At 55.3% G+C, this 20058-nt stretch overlaps 1 protein-coding gene across 3 annotated transcripts in view; it reads right to left on the bottom strand.

Moving 5' to 3' along the window:
• VAV2 (vav guanine nucleotide exchange factor 2) overlaps positions 1–20058 on the bottom strand; it is a 234561-nt gene that overhangs the window by 89593 nt on the left and 124910 nt on the right. For all 3 annotated transcript variants that reach the window (XM_025360220.1, XM_025360221.1, XM_025360222.1), the window contains exon 3: positions 12625–12683. In XM_025360220.1, coding sequence (XP_025216005.1) covers positions 12625–12683 — 59 coding nt within the window. The remainder of the gene's footprint in view (positions 1–12624; positions 12684–20058) is intronic.

The following is a 20058-nucleotide window of genomic DNA, read 5'->3' as shown; positions in this document are numbered from 1 at the left end:
GCTGCGGGGAGCACGGGGCCGCTGGGAGCATGGGGCTGCGGGGAGCACGGGGCCGCTGGGAGCATGGGGCTGCGGGGAGCACGGGGCCGCTGGGAGCATGGGGCTGCAGGGAGCATGAGGCTGCGGGGAGCATGGGGCCGCTGGGAGCATGGGGCTGCAGGGCGCACGGCGCTGCAGGGAGCACAGCGGGCGGGAAGGGGCTCGCTTCTGACCCACTTCCCGGACCACAGTCTCCCAAGACACCACCAAGATGCCAAGACGTCATCTTCTGTTCTGGGACATTTTTAATGACCGCACGTCTCATCTGCTTATGTATAAATCCCACCACAAAACATGATGCGTCTTTTCTTCTCCATCTCTGAAAACGAGCCGATAATGTGACCCAGCTGCCCAGATAAATTTTTAATGGTGACAGTTGCTGAGGAGGCGGCCTTGGTTTATTTTGCTTGTTACAGAGTAAAACCATCTTCGCTCCCTAAAGGGAAGGACAGGAGTTGGAAAGGGCTTCACCTTATGCCGATGACCAGGCACAGGACATTCATTCCTCCTGCCCCAAACACACCGTGTTATTATACTTGGGACAGGACACCAGGAAGGAAGAGGACACTGTCCCCGAAGGCTCACCCCTCATCCCTGCTACCTGGAGGGGGGCCCTTGAACCCCAAACCTCCCTCCCAGCTGCAAGCCTCCTCCTGGCCCAGGAGGTCTCATGGATGCCAGGGCCACATTAAGAAGCACTGGTTAGCGGCCGGGCGCGGTGGCTCAAGCCTGTAATCCCAGCACTTTGGGAGGCCAAGACGACCGGATCACGAGGTCAGGAGATCGAGACCATCCTGGCTAACATGGTGAAACCCCGTCTCTACTAAAAAATACAAAAAAAAACTAGCCGGGCGAGGTGGCGGGCGCCTGTAGTCCCAGCTACTCAGGAGGCTGAGGCAGGAGAATGGCGTAAACCCGGGAGGCGGAGCTTGCAGTGAGCTGAGATCCGGCCACTGCACTCCAGCCTGGGTGACAGAGCGAGACTTCGTCTCAAAAAAAAAAAAAAAAAGAAGCCCTGGTTAGGGCTCGTGAGGGTGCTGGTCCAGCCTCCAGGGAGTGGAGGCCTCCGCCCCGCAGGCAGGCTAGGCTGAGGAGGAGGCGTGGCTGAGGGACCTGCTCCTGGACCCTGCATCCCAGAGCCGGCCGTGCAGCAAAACCCATGTCCCTGCTCTGTTTGTGTCCTGGGGCTGCGTAACCAAGAACCATCAAATGGGGGACTTAAAACAACAGAAACTTCTCCTCTCCAGTTCTCCCAGTTCTGGAGGCCGGAAGCCTGAGATCCAGGTGCTGCAGAGCTGCGCTCCCTCTGGAGGCACTGGGGGAGGGTCCCTCCTGCCTCTTCCAGCTCGGGTGGGCTCCACATGTTCCCTGGCCTATGGCTACATCGCTCTAACCTCTGCCTCCCTCTTCACACGACCCTCTCCTCCTCTCCCTGTGTCTCTCCTCTGGGTGGTTCTTATAAGGACACTTGTCATTGGATTTAGGGCCCAACCAGATAATTCAGGATGATCTCATCTAGAGGTCCCTAATTTAATTACATTTTTGAAGACTCCTTTAGCCAATACAGTCCCATTCACAAGTTCTGGGGGATATAGCTTTTGGGGGGCCACCATTCACCCCATATACCCCCTTCCCCCAGGCTTATCTGGGATCTACATGGAAAGCCAGGGGGCCCAGATGCACGGTCCTCAGGCCTTACTTTGAGAACCACTGCTTGGGGCTGCGCCTCACGGGCTGGGTCCCTCAGCACCAGCTCTGCCCATCGGGCCCACGTGGGCCTCCATTTGTAGATGAGGGAACAAGCTCAGGGCTAAGGAATCTGCTGAGGGTCACACCAACAGCAAGGATCCCAGCTGGGCCTTGAACCCGAGTCTCTCAACCTCAGGCCAGGCCTTTAACCCTGAGCCTCCGGGTCTGGAACCCACCACGCCCTGCCCTGCTCTGCCCTGACCCAGGTACAGCTGCAGTGTGTTCACCTGCACATGACCAGTGGCCCGGTGTCCACTCCCCACAGGACCAGGCACATCCCAAGGCTGGCCAGCTCCTGCTATGTCCCAGCGCCTGGCCCTGGGCCCAGCAGAACAAGGCACCAATAGAATGAGGAATGAATGAGGGAATAAGGGAACAAACGAATAAAGAAACAAATGGATGGCTATGGACTCCCTGGGCTGATTATCAACATCATGAGACCTCAGGAAAGTGATGCTCCCTGAGCCTCAGTTTCCCCATCTGTAATGGGAGGGAATGAAAGATCCTTCCGATGTGAATGTGCCAGGCTCTAGGAGCTGGACACAGGCTCTGAAATGTGAGCCAGCAGGGCCCCGTGAGTCCACTGGCGTCACCTGGAGACACCTGCCAGGTCCCAGGACTTGCCCTGAATCCCTTTGTTTTCCCATCTCACTGCCCTGATGTGCCTCAGCCCAGGAGGAAGCTCACACCCTTGGGCCCTTCCTCGAATAGAGGGTTCTCTCATCTTGACACAAGGGACATTCATCCACAAGAACCAGCCAGTGGTGGGCAAGGTACCACCCTGCTGTCGACTGGCACATCTAGGATGTCCTCCCCACCATGGTGCCATGAAGAACAATCCCAAATTCCAGGCACCTGAGCTGCCCGAGTAGGCGTAGGGCAGGTGTGATGCTCAGGAGCTGAAAACTGGAGCAGACGCACAACTGCTCACGTACATTTTCCTCCAGCATCTTCTAAAACGACTTTCACAGACAGTCATGCCCCTGGGGCTCTGCGGGCTTTAGGGGATTCCTGAGTTCTGCTGCAGATGGAGAGCCACATGCCCTCCACCGTGCACTCAGGAGACAACTTTGCTGCCATGTGCCACATGGAAAGTCTGGTGACACGGCCTCCTTTAATTCCTGCAGCCTTCCAGGTGAGTGCTGGGAGATCCCCATTTGTAGATGAGGAACCTGAGGCACACAGTGGCAGCTCCTCCTCCTCCTGACTCTCAGCTTTTGGACCCACTGTGTGCCAGGCACTATACTGAGACCTTTACAGACATCATCTTCTGAATCCTCATAACCCAGTAACTCCAACCAACTGGTGAGGACCCTGAGGTTCAGGGGCAAGAAACTGATCCAGCATCTCATCACCACTCGAGTGAACTTAGTCAGCTCATTCATCCACCCACATCATATTATTTGGTGCCTACTATGTGCTGGGGAGCAGATGGGTCCTAACCTTATTACTCTTGGCCAACAAAGGTTGCGGCCTTAATGATTCTAGAGTACCACACTGAGACCAATTCATGTGAAATAGGGCAGAGGGAAATGGACAGAAGGGTGGAAGGGTAGATGGGTGGGTGGGTGGGTGGGTGGATGGATGGATGGATGGATGGATGGATAAATGAATGGATGAACAGAAGGGTGAATGAATGGATGGATGAGTGTATGGGTGGATGGATGGATGGATGGATGGATGGATGGATGGATGGATGGATGCATGGATGGATGGATGGATGGATGGATGGATGGATGGATGGATGGATGGATGGATGGATGGATGGATGGGTGGATGGATGGATAAATGAATGGATGAATAGAAGGGTGAATGAATGGGTGGACGAGTGTATGGGTAGATGGATGGAATGGGTGGGTGAATAAATGGATGGATGGGTGGACAGATGGATGCATGGATGGATGGATGGATGGACGAGTGAATGGATGGATGGATGGATACATGGATGGGTACATGGATGGATGGATGGGTGGTATAAGGATGTATGGAAGGAAGGAAGGAAGGAGGGATAAATGAGTGAACGGATGGACTGATGAGTGGACAGATGGAGAAACTGAAGAATGGATGGGTGGATGGGTGGCTTGATGGGTTGTAGGGTGCTTAAATGATGGATGGGTGGGTAGATGTATGGATGTGTGGACAGATGGACAGACTGATGAAAAGACTGGGAGATGAGTGGCTTGGTGTGTGCGTGGATGGGTTGTAGGGTACCTGGATGGGTGGATGGATGAAAGAATGGACAGGCAGATGGGTAGATATATACGTGGATAGATGATGAATGAGTGGTAGATGGGTAGGTAAGTGGGTAGATAGAAGAATAAAAAGAAGGAAGGAAAGAAGGCAGAACAGAAGGCAGGGAGTGGGGGGTGGATGGGAAGGAGGGAGTGAGACGAGAAAAGAAGTAATAATAAAATCCATTAGATGAGCCGGAGAAGTATTCTCAGTGGGCAAACTGGCAGCTCAGCAAGTTCATCTGACAATAGCTGTGATGATCTGGGAGCTGAGCAAAGAGAGAAACTCAGCTGCATTTTGTCTTTTAAAGACAGACACAGGCAGATCCCTGCCCCACTGCAGAAGCTCAGTCTGGCTGTTCACGCCCCCCTGCCAGGCTGCCAGCCCTGCTTCTCCTGACCGTCTCCAGCATGAGGGAGCTCATCCACACCAGCCACGCACTAAACAGCCAGTTACTGTATTTCTGAACAAATGTGTCTCCTTCACACCATCAACCTCACGGTGGCAACCACAGAGAGGACACACCAGTGTTCCTTAGCCCTGCCGCTCGGCTAGGGGTGCAGGGTGGGGGCACAGCCCCCGTTGACCCAGTGGGCACCCCTCGCCATTTCTGCGCTGCACCTACACTCACCTCAGGTCACACTGGCCAATGTGTGCCATGCACTTCCCAGGTGCCAGGCCCAGAGAGTCACCCGATTCTCCCACTCAGTCCTTATGAAAACCCCACACACAAGATGCCATAGTCACCCTATTCACAGACAACATCCCAGGTCTTATAGGTGGCAAGACTGGATTCCAGCCGCCAGCCACTCAGCTGTCAGGTAAAAGCCGCGGCAGGCCCTGGACAGCGGGAACGGGTTCAAAGCCTTCTCTGTGGGGCCAGGTGCACACTTCTGGTGGCCAGTGGGCCAGGCTGTGGCTTTAGTACAGCCAAGGTCAGTGTCTGCTGCCTCTGCAGATATGGCCTCCCTCTACCCCAGGGCCACTCATTCCTTCCCAACTGTGGGTCTCCGGTCAGCAAGCATGGGGAGAGGGTCCTCGGCCAAGAGAGGGTAGAAGGCTTGGTGCAGAGCTGCCCCCATGCTGAGCAGCAGAACTGGACACTAGGCCAGGTCTAGTGCATGGAAAAGGAATTCCTCAGGCACTGGGGAGGCCCTGCCCCAGCAGCCTCTGCTGACATCACCCCTTGCTTGTCCCCTCTCTGCACTCTGAGTACCACCCACCGGCTGCAGCTCCCACAGGCGTGACAGGTTCCATCTGACAAGCACCCAAAAGGCTGGAGCGGGGCAGGGAGTGGCCGAGCACAGTCTGCATCACCCTGCACTATGGCCAACCCACACATGCCACGGCCCTTTGCTACGCCAAAGCACTTGCCCACCGACGGCCAGCTCTGTCACTAGCCTTGGCTGCCACATCAGCATTGGCATCCCTAAACCAAAGAAACCAAGCCAGGCCTGAGTGCCCTGGGCTCTCCCTCCCCGTGCCAACGCTGCCCAGACAGGACAGCCGAGCACCCTCCCTTCACCCGTCCTCACCATGAGGAGCACCAGCCCTTGAGAATCTGCAACCAAGCCCCAGGGAGGATCCCAAACACTCTGGGTGCCTGCTGCTCCCGCTGGCATGATCCCTACATTCAGACTCGACTGTTGGAGATACTGGGATACAGAATGAGCAAGATCCAGGCCTGCCGGGAACTTCCAGTGCAGAGATACATGTGGGCACATGAGCATATATACACACACACGTGCGCGCGCACACACACCCATGTGCACATACACACACACTCCATGAACCTGCACACACACCCCCAACTGCACATGCACACACACCCCCCCATACACCTGCACACACACACACTCCATGCACCTGTACACACACACATCTGCATATGCACATACACACCCATGTGCACCTGCATACACACCCCCACGTGCACGTGTACATACACACATGCACACACCCATACACACGCACCATCTAACACAGTTTGTTCTCCCTAAACTTGGAGGCCCCAGCCATGGCTGGACGGATGCAGAGGAGGAGAGTGGTGCGAATGAGGCAGTGACCGTGCCAGGCCAGAGTGCTGGGCCTGCCCAGTGCTATTCTTCACTGAGTTGCCGCTGGCTTGTGCTACTGACCAGGGCAACAAGGGCCTGGGGTGAGGAACAGGTGCCAGATTGATGGAGCAAGCCAGCTGGTGACTCGAGCCTACCCTTCAGAGAGCTGGCTGCTGTGACCAGAAGCAGGCTGGAGGGGGCCGGACCCCAGCCTCGAAGCCCAGCAATCCAAAGGTGGCCTCTTCTGACCTCGCCTCTCCAGGAAGGAGTTTAATATCTTCCAATTACTCCCCTCCCACTCCCTGTGCAGAGGAGGTTGAATCCATTATTGTAATGAAAGGAAAGAAAAAGAAAAAAAAGACTCTCCAATGAGGCCGGCCCAGGGACTCACATGTCATCCTGTCCCCTCACAGCAGACCCACTGAGGACAGGTGGCCAGGACGTTTGATGTCACCAGGTGGGACAATTAAACCCATCTTGCTGGCGGGATGAGCTGCTAAGCATATAATGACTGCCACCTCCCGTCCCCATCTCCTCTCAGCCCGATTACCTGGAATTAAGCAGGCAGCACCAGATGGGAAAAGGAACACCAGCTCGGATAGAAGAAAGCGCTGAGAGCCGGGGATGCTGTGCCCAAGAGAGAAGGCTACAGGAGCCACAGCAATGTCTTCAAACACAGCAAAGACTCCGGGGAGAAGAGGCCAGGACTCTCGGGGCAGGACAAGGTGTTGGCGTGCTTATCCTTCACCTCGGATAACAGTGTGCACAGAGGGTAGCACGTTCGTTCACGGAGGTGTGGGAGCTGCAGCGTCTGCCAAGGCCCACTCATGGAGCCTCTGGCTGAGACGTCTCACTTGAGAGGTATTTGGTACCTAGTAGGTGATTCGGGAAGGCAAAACCAGGTTTGGGAGTGGAAGTCAAGGATGCAGCCCTCACCACTGCACTGACTTTCTCATTATCTGGGCCACCCAGCGAGGAACGGGGTTCCAGTGCCCTCCCGGCCACTGCAGGAGCAGAGGCTGAAAGGAAAGAACTCAGCAAGAGGCTATCTCTGTAAGCTGCCTCTATATCCCGGGAGGGCACCCGGCCTCTCCCTACACGAGCCACATCTTAGGTCTGGTTGCTCAGTGCTCCGGGATAAAGCTCGCCACCAGCTCCCCCTGCACATGGGAAGACCAAAAGGCGGGACCTCAAAGCCGTAAAAAATGCGAACAAAACCGCTTATAGTTCCTAAGGTTTTGTTGTGCTTAGATTCGACACGGGTATGTCTGATATTCTAAGAATTCACTTCATATTGAAGCAGGAAGTTCCAGCTTACGTCCATTTCTCTCACTCCAACCTCAGCCTGACCCCTGTCCCCTGCCTTGCAGCCCTCACGGCAATGCTATTCACAGGAGCCAAAAGGTGGAAACAGGCCAAAGGTTCATCACGTGATCAACGGATATGCAAAATATGGCCCAGCCACACAATGGAATGTTACACGGCCATAAAGAGCAATGACGCACTGACCGGCTACGGCTGAGTGAACCTCGAAAACAAGATGCGGAGTGGGAGAAGCCACGTGTGAAAGGCACGCACGGTATGATTCCACAGACACAAAACAGCCAGAACAGGCAGACGGAAAGCAGGCTGGGGGCTGCCTGAGGCTGCGGAGGGCGGTGACTACTCACAGTGACCGGTTTCTTTCTAGGGTGTGAAGATTTTTGAAAGCAGATAGAGGCGGTGGTTGCACAATACTGTGAACGTACTAAAGGCCACTGAATTGCATGCTTTAAAAGGGTTACATTTATGGGATATGAATGTATTTGAATTTTTAAAAGTCAGAAGCAGAAGAGAGGGTGGCAGGGCTGGGCCAGCATGAGACAATCAAAGCCAGGAGCCCAGCTCAGCAAGGAGCCAGGGCTGAGTCACTCCATCTGGACTCCATGCTGGTATGTGCCCCCCACCGGGACCCCATGCTGGTATATGCCCAGACTCGCCACACAGCTGGGCCTTCAGACAGCCTCCCAGCCAATCCAGGGGCCTTTGCTGCAGCTCTAACAGGTCACCAGAGAGTTGGAGAGTTGGTGGCTTCAAGCAACACAGACTCTCACAGTTCAGGACGTCAGAAATCTGAAGTGGGTTCTAGGGGCTGGCATCAAGGTATTGAGGGTCTGGTCCCTTTCAGGGGGCACCAGGGAGAATGTGTCCCTTACCTTTTCCAGCTTCCGAAGTCACCTGCATTCCTTGGCCCACAGCCCCATCACGCTAACTCCGCCTCTGCCATCACATCTCCTTCTTCTGACTCTGACCTTCCTGCCTCTCTCTTAAAATTATGTGTATTTACATCTGCGAAAACCCTTTTCCTTGTCACACTCTCAGGGTTTGGGGGTTAGGACATCCACCTAGCAGCTGTGGGCCTTCACCAAGGACCAGGTGCTGTGCTGTACGCTGCACAGACACACAGCAGCCACACGAGGCAAGGCCATGCTCCCAGCCTACAGAAGAAGAGACAAAGGTTCCAAGAGAATCCCTGCCCAAGGTTATTTGGCTGATGAAAGTTTCCTTCATGGGTCCTGACCTCCCAGGCTGAGGGCACCTTTTGGCTTCCTTCTCAGGAAGTCCTACCCTTCACCATCTCCTCCCTCCCAGCTGTTCAGAGCTGTGATGACCCCAAATTAGGATACCCCCAATCTGGAGGGTTAGCTCTGATCACAGCAAGATCTACATCCCCACACGCCTCGCTGGGTGCCTTCCACAAACCCCTCTCCTACTCTACAACCACAATCCTCCCCCTCGCCCCCCTTCCCCAACACGTTTGATCCCCCAGCCGGCACCAGGGCAGGATTCTTAGATTAAGTCTCCAATTCATCAGCCTCTGAGAAGTATAATTGGGGCTTTTATGGAAAATCAGCTCATTATGCAAAGTGCAAGGGTTGTGAAAATGATTTTTTTTGAAGGAGCACGTTGGGCTCCTATCCAGCCATGAAACGAGGGAGAGATTCTTCAGGGCTGTGGGCTTGATTTGCGGGTTTTCAAGAAGGAAAGGGTTGTGCTAAACTAGAACCTTTTGCTAATCACTAACACTACAAAACGCTCGAAACGAAACACTTAGTGTCTTGTGAAGTGCTGGTGGCTGCCCCCAGAAGGTTCAATTCCCCACGGAAATCTCAGCCCATCCGGAGCAAGGTGGGACACTGCTCAGACTCAGCCACCAAGTAGGGCTGCCTGGGAGGGTTGCCTGTCACCTGTCTCCCGAACTCTCGGGTAGGCGTGTGAACCAGTGGAGGTCTGCGCTCAACCCCAAGGGCTGCAGAGGGAAAGGACCCAGGAAAAGTCCCAGAGTGGGGCTCAGAGGAGGGAGGGTGGAGGAGAAGGGCAGGAAAGTCAGGCCCCGGGGAAAAGGGCCTGCAGAGGTCTTCCTGCAAAGCCTCGCTCTGCACTCAGGAGGCCCTTTCCTTTGGCCTGCAAACACCTCCCTTTCGTCTCTCACATCTGCCTGTCCTGTGTGCAGAAAGGGGTAACTCAGCAGACGTGGGGTGCTCAACCCCTCCACATGCCAAAGTAAAGACTGGCTCTTGCCCAGCTCCTAGGAGATGACCTCTAACCTCTAAGTCCTGGAGTGTCTGCCGGATAAGCCCTGCGGATAAGAGCATCTTTGTACACCTGAGGCCTTGGGCCACACAGTGTATGCTCACGATGTGGTTTATGGCAGGGCTGTGGGCAACGCAGGATCAGTGTGGCCTCCGGAGGGGCTGGGGATGGAGTAACTAAGGTCGGTCTCACAGGCATGCCCAACCCCACCGACCACCAGTGAGGACCCCTACTCGGCTTGGGTGGGTTTCCGTGGCTGGCAATGTTCTGTGGCTGTTGCCACACGTGTCTACTGTCACACACTGTTGCCGGGAGAACTAAGCACTATGCAGAAGGCTCCATGGGGAGGGGACAAATGCAAACCCACGCCCGCCTGATGTATCCCGGCTCCACCCCGAGGCCTTTTCCATTTGCTGATTTGAGTCTAGACCTTTCTCCGCAGCCATAATGGCTTCTCCTGGTGAATCCGAGAACCTGAGGATGGTCTTGGGGACCCCACACACACCCTGCTACTGTCCCTGAGAGCATTTAGTCAGCCCTTCTCTGGGCCAGGCCCTGCGCCCTGGGATTTACAGGTCTCATCTCAATCAATCCGAGACGCCCCCAGTGTTCATCCTCATCTTGTAGATGTAAAAAGGGAGGCTCGGGGAGATACCTCCAGCACGAGGCCCACAGCTAACCAGGACACAGGCTTCAGAGCTGGGTCCACCGACACGCAGCCCTGGCTCATCACGCCTCCACTCAGGTCTCCCGTGGGGCGGCAGCCTTCAGGGCTGGGGTCTGTGTTCCCAGTCCCAGGGGCCAGTGTGCCCACACGCTGCCTAGGCAGTTCCCCGACCTGAGAGGGAAGAGGGCAGGTTTCCCTCTACATCTGCCAGCCCCAGAGCCAGGGCCAGCAAGCAGGGCCAACCGACTGCTCCGCCCGTCCTGGGAGGAGCGGCATGAAGCACCAGCAGCATCCTCTGGGGTTGGCTGGGTGGAGGGGCCAGAGAGGTGGGGGAGAGAGGGGGTGGTCCGGAGGGAGGGTCCCCACCCCAGGCCTCAAAGGGCCTCCCCATTCATCAGACAGCAGGACAGACATGCAGGATAGATGCAGGTCCAGCCCTTTCCACTGTCCTCACCATCCCCGAAGCCACCAGTGGGCTCCCGTTGCCACCCGTAAACCCCAAGGGAAACAGGCCCTCAGAGCTTCAGACGGAGCACCTCAGCCTTAGGAGGGCAGGGGCATCCAGAGCCCGACGCGGACACAGCTGTGACCCAGGACTGTGACCACGGACTGTCTGCAGCAGAAGATGGGATATGGCTGTGGGCACCTGCGGCAGGACCGCGCCAATGCCAAGCCGGGCCACCTGCCTTCCCAGGAGCAGAATCAGGTCACTCGTCTGACGTGGGGGCTGCAGCACCAGGCCTCCAGTTTGGGAGAATGGCTAATGGATTTGCAGAAGAGATAAAAAGTCTAGTATTTTGTGCAGGAGCAATGAAAATGACTGATTTTTTTGTTGCTTGAATCTCTTTCCTGCCTAATAATATGTTAAAAAAAAAAACAAAAAAAAACAAGAAGAAACAGTCTAGGGAGTACAACCACGCCACTGACAGTTTTGTACGTCACGGGCTGGTGGAAGGAAGAAGCAGCCATCATTTCTGGAAACAAAAACAAACAGCACATAGTCTTTGTATCCAGAAATGATACTTTAAAAAAAATTAAACGTGTTTTAAACGGTGCCTATTACAGACTTTGCACCAGTTGGAAAACAGCCTACACACCTGGTGGAGGACTGGTGGGGTCCCAGAGGTGTTAGTTATCCTCTAGAAAGTACTCAGGGCGCTGGGCACCGGGGTTTTGACTGGTATTCTTTATGCCCCAAATGTGTTCTAAATATTCTTTTGTATGTGATTAATATGGAATTTTAAGAGTCTATCCTATATTTCACATTTTCAAAAAACCTCAATTCAAAGGAATTTCCAAGTCCTCTGAGAATCCAACATCGGAAGTCCCCATGGTTTTAGGAGCATTTAGCCCTGCCCAGGGCCTCTGTGAACCTGAGCAAATGGCCCCCACCGAGGGGCAACTGTGCCACCCAAATGCTCCAGCACCATCGTTCTGGGACCCCCCAGCCTGCAGTCACATACAGCGTCCCCCACGGATCACATCAGGATGAGGCCCCTTCCCAAAATCAGGGCACTCTCATGATGTCACCTGTGCCCAGATGTGACCCCATCCTCTCTGCTCTCGGGCCAGGCTTTCTCTGCCATCCCAGCTTCTCCTTCTCACTCTGCTGGCCCCTGTCCTCCCAAGGGTCTCCCAGACACACGTCCCAACCCCGTCAGGAACCTGGTCTCCCTGACCTCAATCTGTGGGTCAGAATCCACAGTGACCAGTTCTTATCTGGGGCCATTCCCTCCTCTCACAGACGCCCAAGTGCCATCCAAGTGTCAGAAGCAGGAGGCAAGATCACAGGGGTCAGGGGACCCTCTGAGGCTGAACTCTGCAGTCCAAGCAGAATAAATGGAGAGTGGAGAAATTCCTTGGCTTGACTTGTCCAGATGCCCTGCACAGAGACCTGCAGCCCCTAAGCTAGGCAAGTCCACCCTGCTTCGGCCCCATCCCTGCAAACAGACCCCAGCTACCTCATTCTCGGCAGAGCCCCCGGTTCTGATGTGTGGAGAGTGCATTTAGGTAGGCAATGATCTGTGAAAGGATTAATTTACTGATCTTATTACCTAAATCGAAAGAGATTTTGCAGCCGTCAGTAACATGCTTGCAAGATTTCCCCAGTGTGACCTGAAGCCTCCCTCCCCCGGCACCTCTTACTGCAGCCGCCAACAAGTTACTCGACAACACGCTGCAAATGCATGATAAAGACACAGGCAGAGCGAGGGCATCTGCTTCCCACCCCAGTATCTGTGACAAGGCACGCCAGTGTCAACGGAGATGAAAGGACCTGGCCTTGGCAGCGCACTCCGGAGAGCTCACCTGATTCCTTTGTTCTGTGCAATGCTGTGCAGTGAGAGCCTCGACACCGCGGAGATGACCTGGGAGAGACAAGAAAAGACGCTCCTGTAATTTCACAAGAAACCAGAAAAGGCATCGCAGAACTGGGGACAGTGTTTTGCAGGACATCGAGAACTGTCAACTAAGCACATCACATCTGGGTAAGAAACACGGCTACAGTTTCAGAGATGGGGAAACGGGAGCCCGGAGAGGTCAAGTGACCCGCCCAAAGTCACCCAGCAGCCCGGACACCACGCACATTCAAATGTCCCAGGGTACTGCTTGCTTCCCTTCAAGCCCTCCCCTGCATGACATTTAACCAGATGCCTGGCTCCATGGAGGGCTCGGGACACAGAAGGACAAGAGTTCCAGGTGCACAGCGGCATGACGGGATCTCTCCTTGTCTCCCCTGACCAGCAGATTGGTCAAGAGGAAGGTTTGGCCAGGAGCAGTAGCCGCTCCTCTTCCCTCTGCTGCCCCTAACCAGCCTGCCCTGTGATGTGAGCCTCCTATGGATAGGCACGACCCACCCGTCTCCTGGCGTTGAAAGCCCCAACACAGCTACTCCACAGATCTCCAAAGGGACGGGTGGCAAGCAGGCCGGAGAGAGGGCAAGAGGCTCTGCAGATGAATATGGGGAACCCAGGGCAGAGGACAGGAGATGGCTGGCCCAGGGGCACAGGCTGTCACACACATGAGATGGCCAGGAAGCTGTCACAATTCACAGTGAATGGAGCTCCTGCGGGCCAGACTTAGGCCCTGAGGAGGGAGGTGCGGCCTTGATGTTGAAACCGCACCGAGTACGTGTGTGAGTCCATGTGGGTGCGCAAGTTCGCCCACGACGGCCACATGCTGAATTCATAAACACCCTCCACTGGGTGCTGGCGTCAGAGGAACGGAGCCCAGAGGGCGCTCTGTGTGCCACACACCGCACCAGGGAACCCCACGAGGCCATCCTGCGGTGCACATTTGCCAGGCAGGAAAACCAAGGCTCGGTCACTTGGCCAAAGCCCCCCAGCCGGATGTAGCCCCCAGCCTTCCTTTCAGGCTGTTCCGCTTCCAGCAGCAATTTTCAAAAGGGGGAGAGGAAAGAAAATGAACCATAGAGACGGCAGGTTCGACCAATGAGCCAGCGGCTGCGTGCTGCCTTCCTGTAGGTGCTGGTGGTTAGGGGCCGGGGCTCAGGGAAGCTGGGGTCGTGGAAGGACAGGGTTCTTCTGTGCTTCCTCAGACAAGACTCAATGGGACGATTACGCAGCCGGCCCAGCCGCACTCCCATGCTGATGCTACAAGGGCCCTTTCATAAATAATGAGGAACTTGGCTCTGCGAGTGTTTTTGGCTTTTAAGAGCTCTAAGCATTTAGGGAAAACAAAAATTAAAGCAATATTGCTGTATGTCCTTACAGTTATTTGGAAGAATGTTAGATCTCAAAGGGTCTGGCAACGACGGGGCACCCGAGCCCCCCTCACACACCTCCCACGGCAGACGTGGCTAATCAACTCCTCCGAGGAGCCGGGCGCAGGCCCAGAGCCCTCCTCCGTGGAGTCTAAGGAGGCACCAGCATTCGATCAGCGCTGACACACAAGAACATGTTTGTCAACCTGGAGTCAGCGCAAAGGCCCCAGGTCGGGTTGTACAGATGGAACCAGAGACAGAAAGGAGGCGTGGTGGGTGAGCCAGCCAAGACCAGAACGTGGGTCTCCTGCGTCCGTGCTTCTGTGGCTCCTGTGGACAATTTCTACAGCTGCTATGACCACAGCAGCCTCAGCCCCGAGCTTGGGGCGCTTTGCCCCAGGATGAACATGTCGTGAGTGGCGTATGAAGGGCTCTGGAGGGCCTGCAGCTTCGACGGGGCAGCTCCTTCCATGGGTTCAGCGTGACCAGCTATGCTGGAGGAGCCCTGTCCCTCCATCTGCCTGAATTTCAGGCTTCCTGGCTGGCACTGGGGACAAGGGGAAGCTCAGGGACCCACCATGGGGGACCACACTCCAGTGACCCAAAACCCAGGGCAGGCGCTGCTGGAGCAGACACCGGACTGCTGAGATAGCCATGGGGTCAGATGGGGCAGAGGCGACCCCATGTGAAACCCACCGGCCTGAAAGTTTGGGAGCAGAAGTACCTCCCTGCAGGAGGAGCGATGCCCCACAGTAGTGCCCCAGGGCAACTCTGGCTATGCCCGCCCCACTCCCAGGACAGAAAGCTGGTGTCCCCAGGGGCCCGGCTCTCAGGCAATGATCAAACACCTCTTAGCCCACAGCCCCAGCCAACTCTTCCTATATCGCAAATGTCGAAGGATGACATTTTCCCTACTTTTATTACCTCGTCTGTTCCGAGTGCCCGTTAACAAATGAATGAAGACACACAGCCGTACTTCCCTTCCTCCTTCCTTCCCTCTCCTACAGACAGCCGCCAGGGCAGGAGGAAAGGAGTGTGTGTGCTGAGGACAAGGAACAGGGAGGAAGGACCAGGGGAAAGATGTGCTACTCGAAAGGACCAGGCCTGCTGGGGAGTCCACCTGCACCGCCAGCTCCCAAAGCTTCAGGCCTCTGTGCCATTCACCAATGTCCAGGCCTCACCGGGCCGTGCTCGGTGAGACTCACTGAGGAATGAGGTGGGGACTGGAGAGCTCAGAGGACAGGCTGGGTGGTTGAGTCCAGATCCTGGATGGCAGCCCTGGCTCTACCCCCACCCAACCATGGCCTGTTCTGACCTCAGGTTCTCAGACATCGGCAGCCCGTCAGCCTCCACACAGCCACAGTACAACCTTTTCAAGATGGTGCTTTAAAGGACAGACCCTAGGTCCTATCCCCCACCCCAGAGGCTCTGGGGCCTGGGAATCTGCATTTACAATTCAGGGCCCACATGGCTGGATATGCAGCCCACTGGGGCCCTCTGTCCCCTAGGGACTGGCCAGATGGGTAACGCCACAGACTGGGTCAAAGGCTGCGGGAAGCCAGGAGCATGTCCCAATGGTCCACTTGTGGATGCCTCACAGAGGCAGGGTCCCTGAAGCCCCTCCACACTGGGCGGGGAAGCAGAGGGACCAGGAAGGACACGGGGAAGGGGATGTGGTCTGTGAGCTCTTCCAGGGCAGGAACTAAGTTGGCTTTGCTGAATGATTTATCTCCAACGTCTTCACGTTGTAGGCCCTTCAGCTACAACTCCACCTGAGAAATCTTTAGATCATAGTGACCGTAAATGCAAAGCTCTATGCTGCAGTTTCAGCAGAGGATAGGAAGCCTCAGTGACCCCAGAGCCCAGGCACTGAAAACTCCACTTGACGGTTCCGTCTACAAAAACACTTCAGCATCTTTACTTTACTGCATCGAGTTTCCAAACCGAGGACAGAGGTGCTGTGCTCACAGTACTTGCAACTTAAACATCCATAGTCAAAACTCAAGACAGGGCCATGAAGAAAAAGGAAACGTAGACTGCGGATTCACTGTTGGACAATCACCCAATTTTGCATGGCCTTCTGGAAAGAACCCAGATGTCTAGCTATTCACACGTGACCTCAACCCAGTCTCCACTGCACCTCTGCACTTTCTCTCTGCATCATCTGCCTCACTTCTTTTTCACACCTCCTGTAACTTCATCCTTCTGTGCTGTATTCTTAGTGACTTCCTTGGTTCTGTCTTCTGATTCATTAATTCTCTCTTCGGCTCCACCTAGACTACTGTTTAAGACACATATTGAGTTTTTCGTTTCAACAACCTCAGTTTTCATTTTGAGAATTTCTATTTAGTTATTTTCTCAAAGTCCATCTGTTCTTTTTGTCCTGCTTGTTTGCTCATCATTTTCTCTTCTTTTGCATTCTGTTCCTTTTTTCCGAGAATAGAAACTCTCTCTCATCAATTGCATCTGCTAGCCCCCTCCCCCATGCTGATCTGTTCTTTTTCAGCACCAGCTGGCTAGTCTGGTAAACATACATATATTCACAGATCACATGTATTGTGTATAAACACACGTATATATCGTTCTATGATGTAAGTGCATCCTCAATGGGAATTGTTTTCAGTGGGTGGAGGGAGCCCCCAAGCTCTGAGAGGCATAACTGTGAGGCTCTCCTGGTTTCCCCCCGGCTTTCAGGCCCCACCTTGGGCCTGGTGCCAATGCAGGATGGATCCTGCCAGAGGCTGTTTCCCTGCCCAGCCTGGGATGGTCAGCTGCTTCTGTGTGCCAGGGTACAGCTCTCTGGTCCCCACTGCATGGCCCTCTCGGCCTTCCTGGCTCAGCTCTCTGCACTGCGTCCATTCCATCTCCCTCACCTCTACCATGACACAACCCCAGCTATTGGGGCCCAGGCCCTAGGGTGGCCCTGGTTCCAGGCCTCCCAGGGGGTGGGTGGGGAGCCAAGCTGGCCTGGCTCCTCTTCCTGTCTTTGACATTCCTCTTGGTTTCTGACAATTGAGGATTTCCCTTTCTAGTTCTAAGCCTAGTAATCATGTTTTAGTTTGCATTATTTCATTTAAAGAGGGATTCTACGCGTTGAGGGGAGGGGAGGAGCCCATGCTCACTGGACCACTGTGTTTCGTAGAAATCCCTACGCCTTCCACAGAGCAGGAACTCACAAAAACCTCCAAGCAAAACAGCCGTCAAATCCCCATGAGCCTGGGGCCCATCGGTGGGAGTGAGGACACATCTACTACACGACAGTCAGTGCGGGGCAACTACACTGCGATGATTCTAAAGAGGAGTCTGGTCGGGCGTGGTGGCTCACGTCTGTAATCCCAGCACTTTGGGAGGCCGAGGTGGGCGGATCACTTGAGGTTAGGAGTTCAAGACCAGCCTGGCCAGCCTGGTGAAACCCCATCTCTACTAAAAATACAAAAAAATTAGCCAGGCGTGGTGGTACATGCCTGTAGTCCCAGTTACCTGGGAGGCTGAGGCAGGAGAATGGCTTGAACCCAGGAGGCGGAGGTTCCAGAGGGCCGAGATTGCGCCAATGCACTCCAACCTGGGCAACAAAGCAAGACTCCGTCTCAAAAAAAAAAAAAAAAAAAAAAAGAAGAGCCTGCCAATTTTGCCATTATGATGATAGATGATGGGGTGGTGTTTGTTTAGCACACATCACAGGGTGGCAGCGTGGGGCAGTGACATGGAAGCGGGAACTCCAGGCCACACAGGTTGAGGTTCGAATGTCAGCTTCCCCCTTGGAGCTGGGGCAACTCTCAGCCTCCCTGAGCCCGTTTCCTCAACTATAAAACATGGTCCTAACAGAGGTCTCGTCACAAGGCTGCTGGGTCCTACAGGAGGACACACCCCTGGAGGGGATGCAATGCTGCCCGTGAGTGCCAAGTGAGGACAAGGCCATGGGTCTGCTGGTGGTCCCAGGACTCCCTGCAGAGTCAGAGCAGGCGTCCACCCACAGGGGTGGACCACAGGGTCCTCAGAGCAGGTCTGCAGTTGGGCAAGCCAAGACCAGCATCAAGGCTCAACACCCAGTGCCCATCAGGCCTCCCTCCAGGAAGCCCATCTCCCCAGACGGTGCATGCGCAACTCTAGCTTTCTTTTCCTGGCGCCTCAGAGAGATGGAAGCCAAAAAAGTGACTCAGTCACCCTGCGCTTGAGCCAGTGAAGCCACTGAGGGCCCCCATGGTGGGGCCGCCTGGGGCCCTAGGGAAGGGCGCCACGTGCTCTGACAAGGTTTACAAGCTCCCGGCACCCTGCAGGCCCCTCTCTGACCCTCGTCAAGCCTCCAGGAGTACTGGTTTTGCTTAGGGCCTCTGGAGGGAATCCCCCTTTCCACGACTCTCTGGCAGGGCCAGCCATACCCTCCTGACCACCACCTACAGACCCCAGTGCACCAGGTGAAGACAAGAGTAGCAGTGGCCAACAGTTTCCAGTGCCCCCCACGCCCTGTGCAGTGCTAGACCCGAGATGTCCCATCCCAACTCTCGCCACCTGGAGCTGGAAAACACATGCACCTTCTCCCAGGAGAAGCAAGGCTCTGTCGCATCCAGCGACCCATCCACGGTCCTCTAGCTGGACAGCCGAGGATGCTGAGAGCTGCCAGGAGAAATGGTCCAGTGTGGGGCGGTCCACCTGGCCCCAACTCAGCTGAGTGGTGGACTCAGAGCAGCCTCTAGCATCATTTCCTAAACCAATGGAACTGAGCCACTCCTCCCACACCGCCTACAGAAATTGCTCAGACAGGGATCTGAGGTCTCAGGAAGACCTCCCAGCTGTTCCCCACCCGAGGCCCCAAGTGCACCTCAGACAGACAGACCAGGAGACTTGGAGGGAGGCAGCCACTGGCTTCTCCATACGATTGTTAACTGTCTTGTTCCACATTTAAAAGTCCTTTCGTCTTGAAGAAACTTCCCAAGGTGGCCACGGGCATCCTCGCTGCCCTCCGTGCTTCTCGATCTGAAGTGACAGGCAGGTCCTGACTCAACCCGACTGCAGTGAGCTGCCCGGGGCATAGGTCTGTGTGGCAACACGAGGCACAACCTGCCCACAGCACAGCAGGTGCCACATCCCTGTGAGGTGGTGGGGCGCGGCAGGGAGAAGGAAGAGAAATGAGTCTTCTGGCTCTGGCCAGGAGATGCTCTGCAAAGAGGGAAGAGCCCAGACTGCCCTGGGTTCAAATCCGCCCTTCCCGGGCACCGAGCTGAGGCTCCCTGAGGCGGGGTTGACTCATCTGTGAGATGGGGATAATAGTGTCTACCCGTGTGGGTGTAGGTGAATGAGACAGAGCCTGGCCCAAAGCAGGGACTCGCTCGCTCTCAGCTTGTGGAAAGGGGACCGCGCCCGATCAGGAAGGCCCACGGAGGGACTCACGGCTGCACTCCATCCTCCACTTGCTTGAATGAAGAAACGAAAACAGAGCAAAGTACTAGGCTCAGGGCCAGAAGCGCGCGTGTTTGTTATGACTTTAGAAGACACCCAGAACCCCCGAAGTGTCCCGCCATCTCCTGGGAATGCCGCTCTGGCCCGTCCTATCCCTGCAGCCTCACAGCTTCCCCTGGTACTTGGGATGTGAACCTGAGCACATGGTTCCTCCGGCCAAACCTCAGTCAACACACTCAAGCCAGGCAATGGCGACCCAGAACCACCACCCGGGTGGATGCACGTGTGCCTTACAAAGGGAAATCGAGCTGGGTGCAGTGGCTCATGCCTGTAATCCCAGCTACAGCCTCACTTGAGATGAGGAGTTCCAGACCAGCCTCGGCAACACGGTGAGTCCCTATCTATTTTTTTTTTTTTTGAGACAGAGTTTCATTCTTGTCACCCAGGCTGGAGTGCAATGGCACCATCTCCGCCCGCTGCAACCTCTGCCTCCCGGGCTCAAGCGATTCTCCTGCCTTAGCCTCCTGAGTAGCTGGGGATTACAGACAAGTGTTGCCACACCTGGCTAATCTTGTATTTTTAGTAGAGATGGGGTGTCAGCATGTTGGCCAGGCTGGTCTAAC

The sequence above is a fragment of the Theropithecus gelada genome, chromosome 15 (assembly GCF_003255815.1).
Source record: "Theropithecus gelada isolate Dixy chromosome 15, Tgel_1.0, whole genome shotgun sequence".
Lineage (NCBI taxonomy): Eukaryota > Metazoa > Chordata > Mammalia > Primates > Cercopithecidae > Theropithecus > Theropithecus gelada.
The sequence above is the reverse complement of the archived record's forward strand: the minus strand, read 5'-3'. Positions and strand labels throughout refer to the sequence as shown.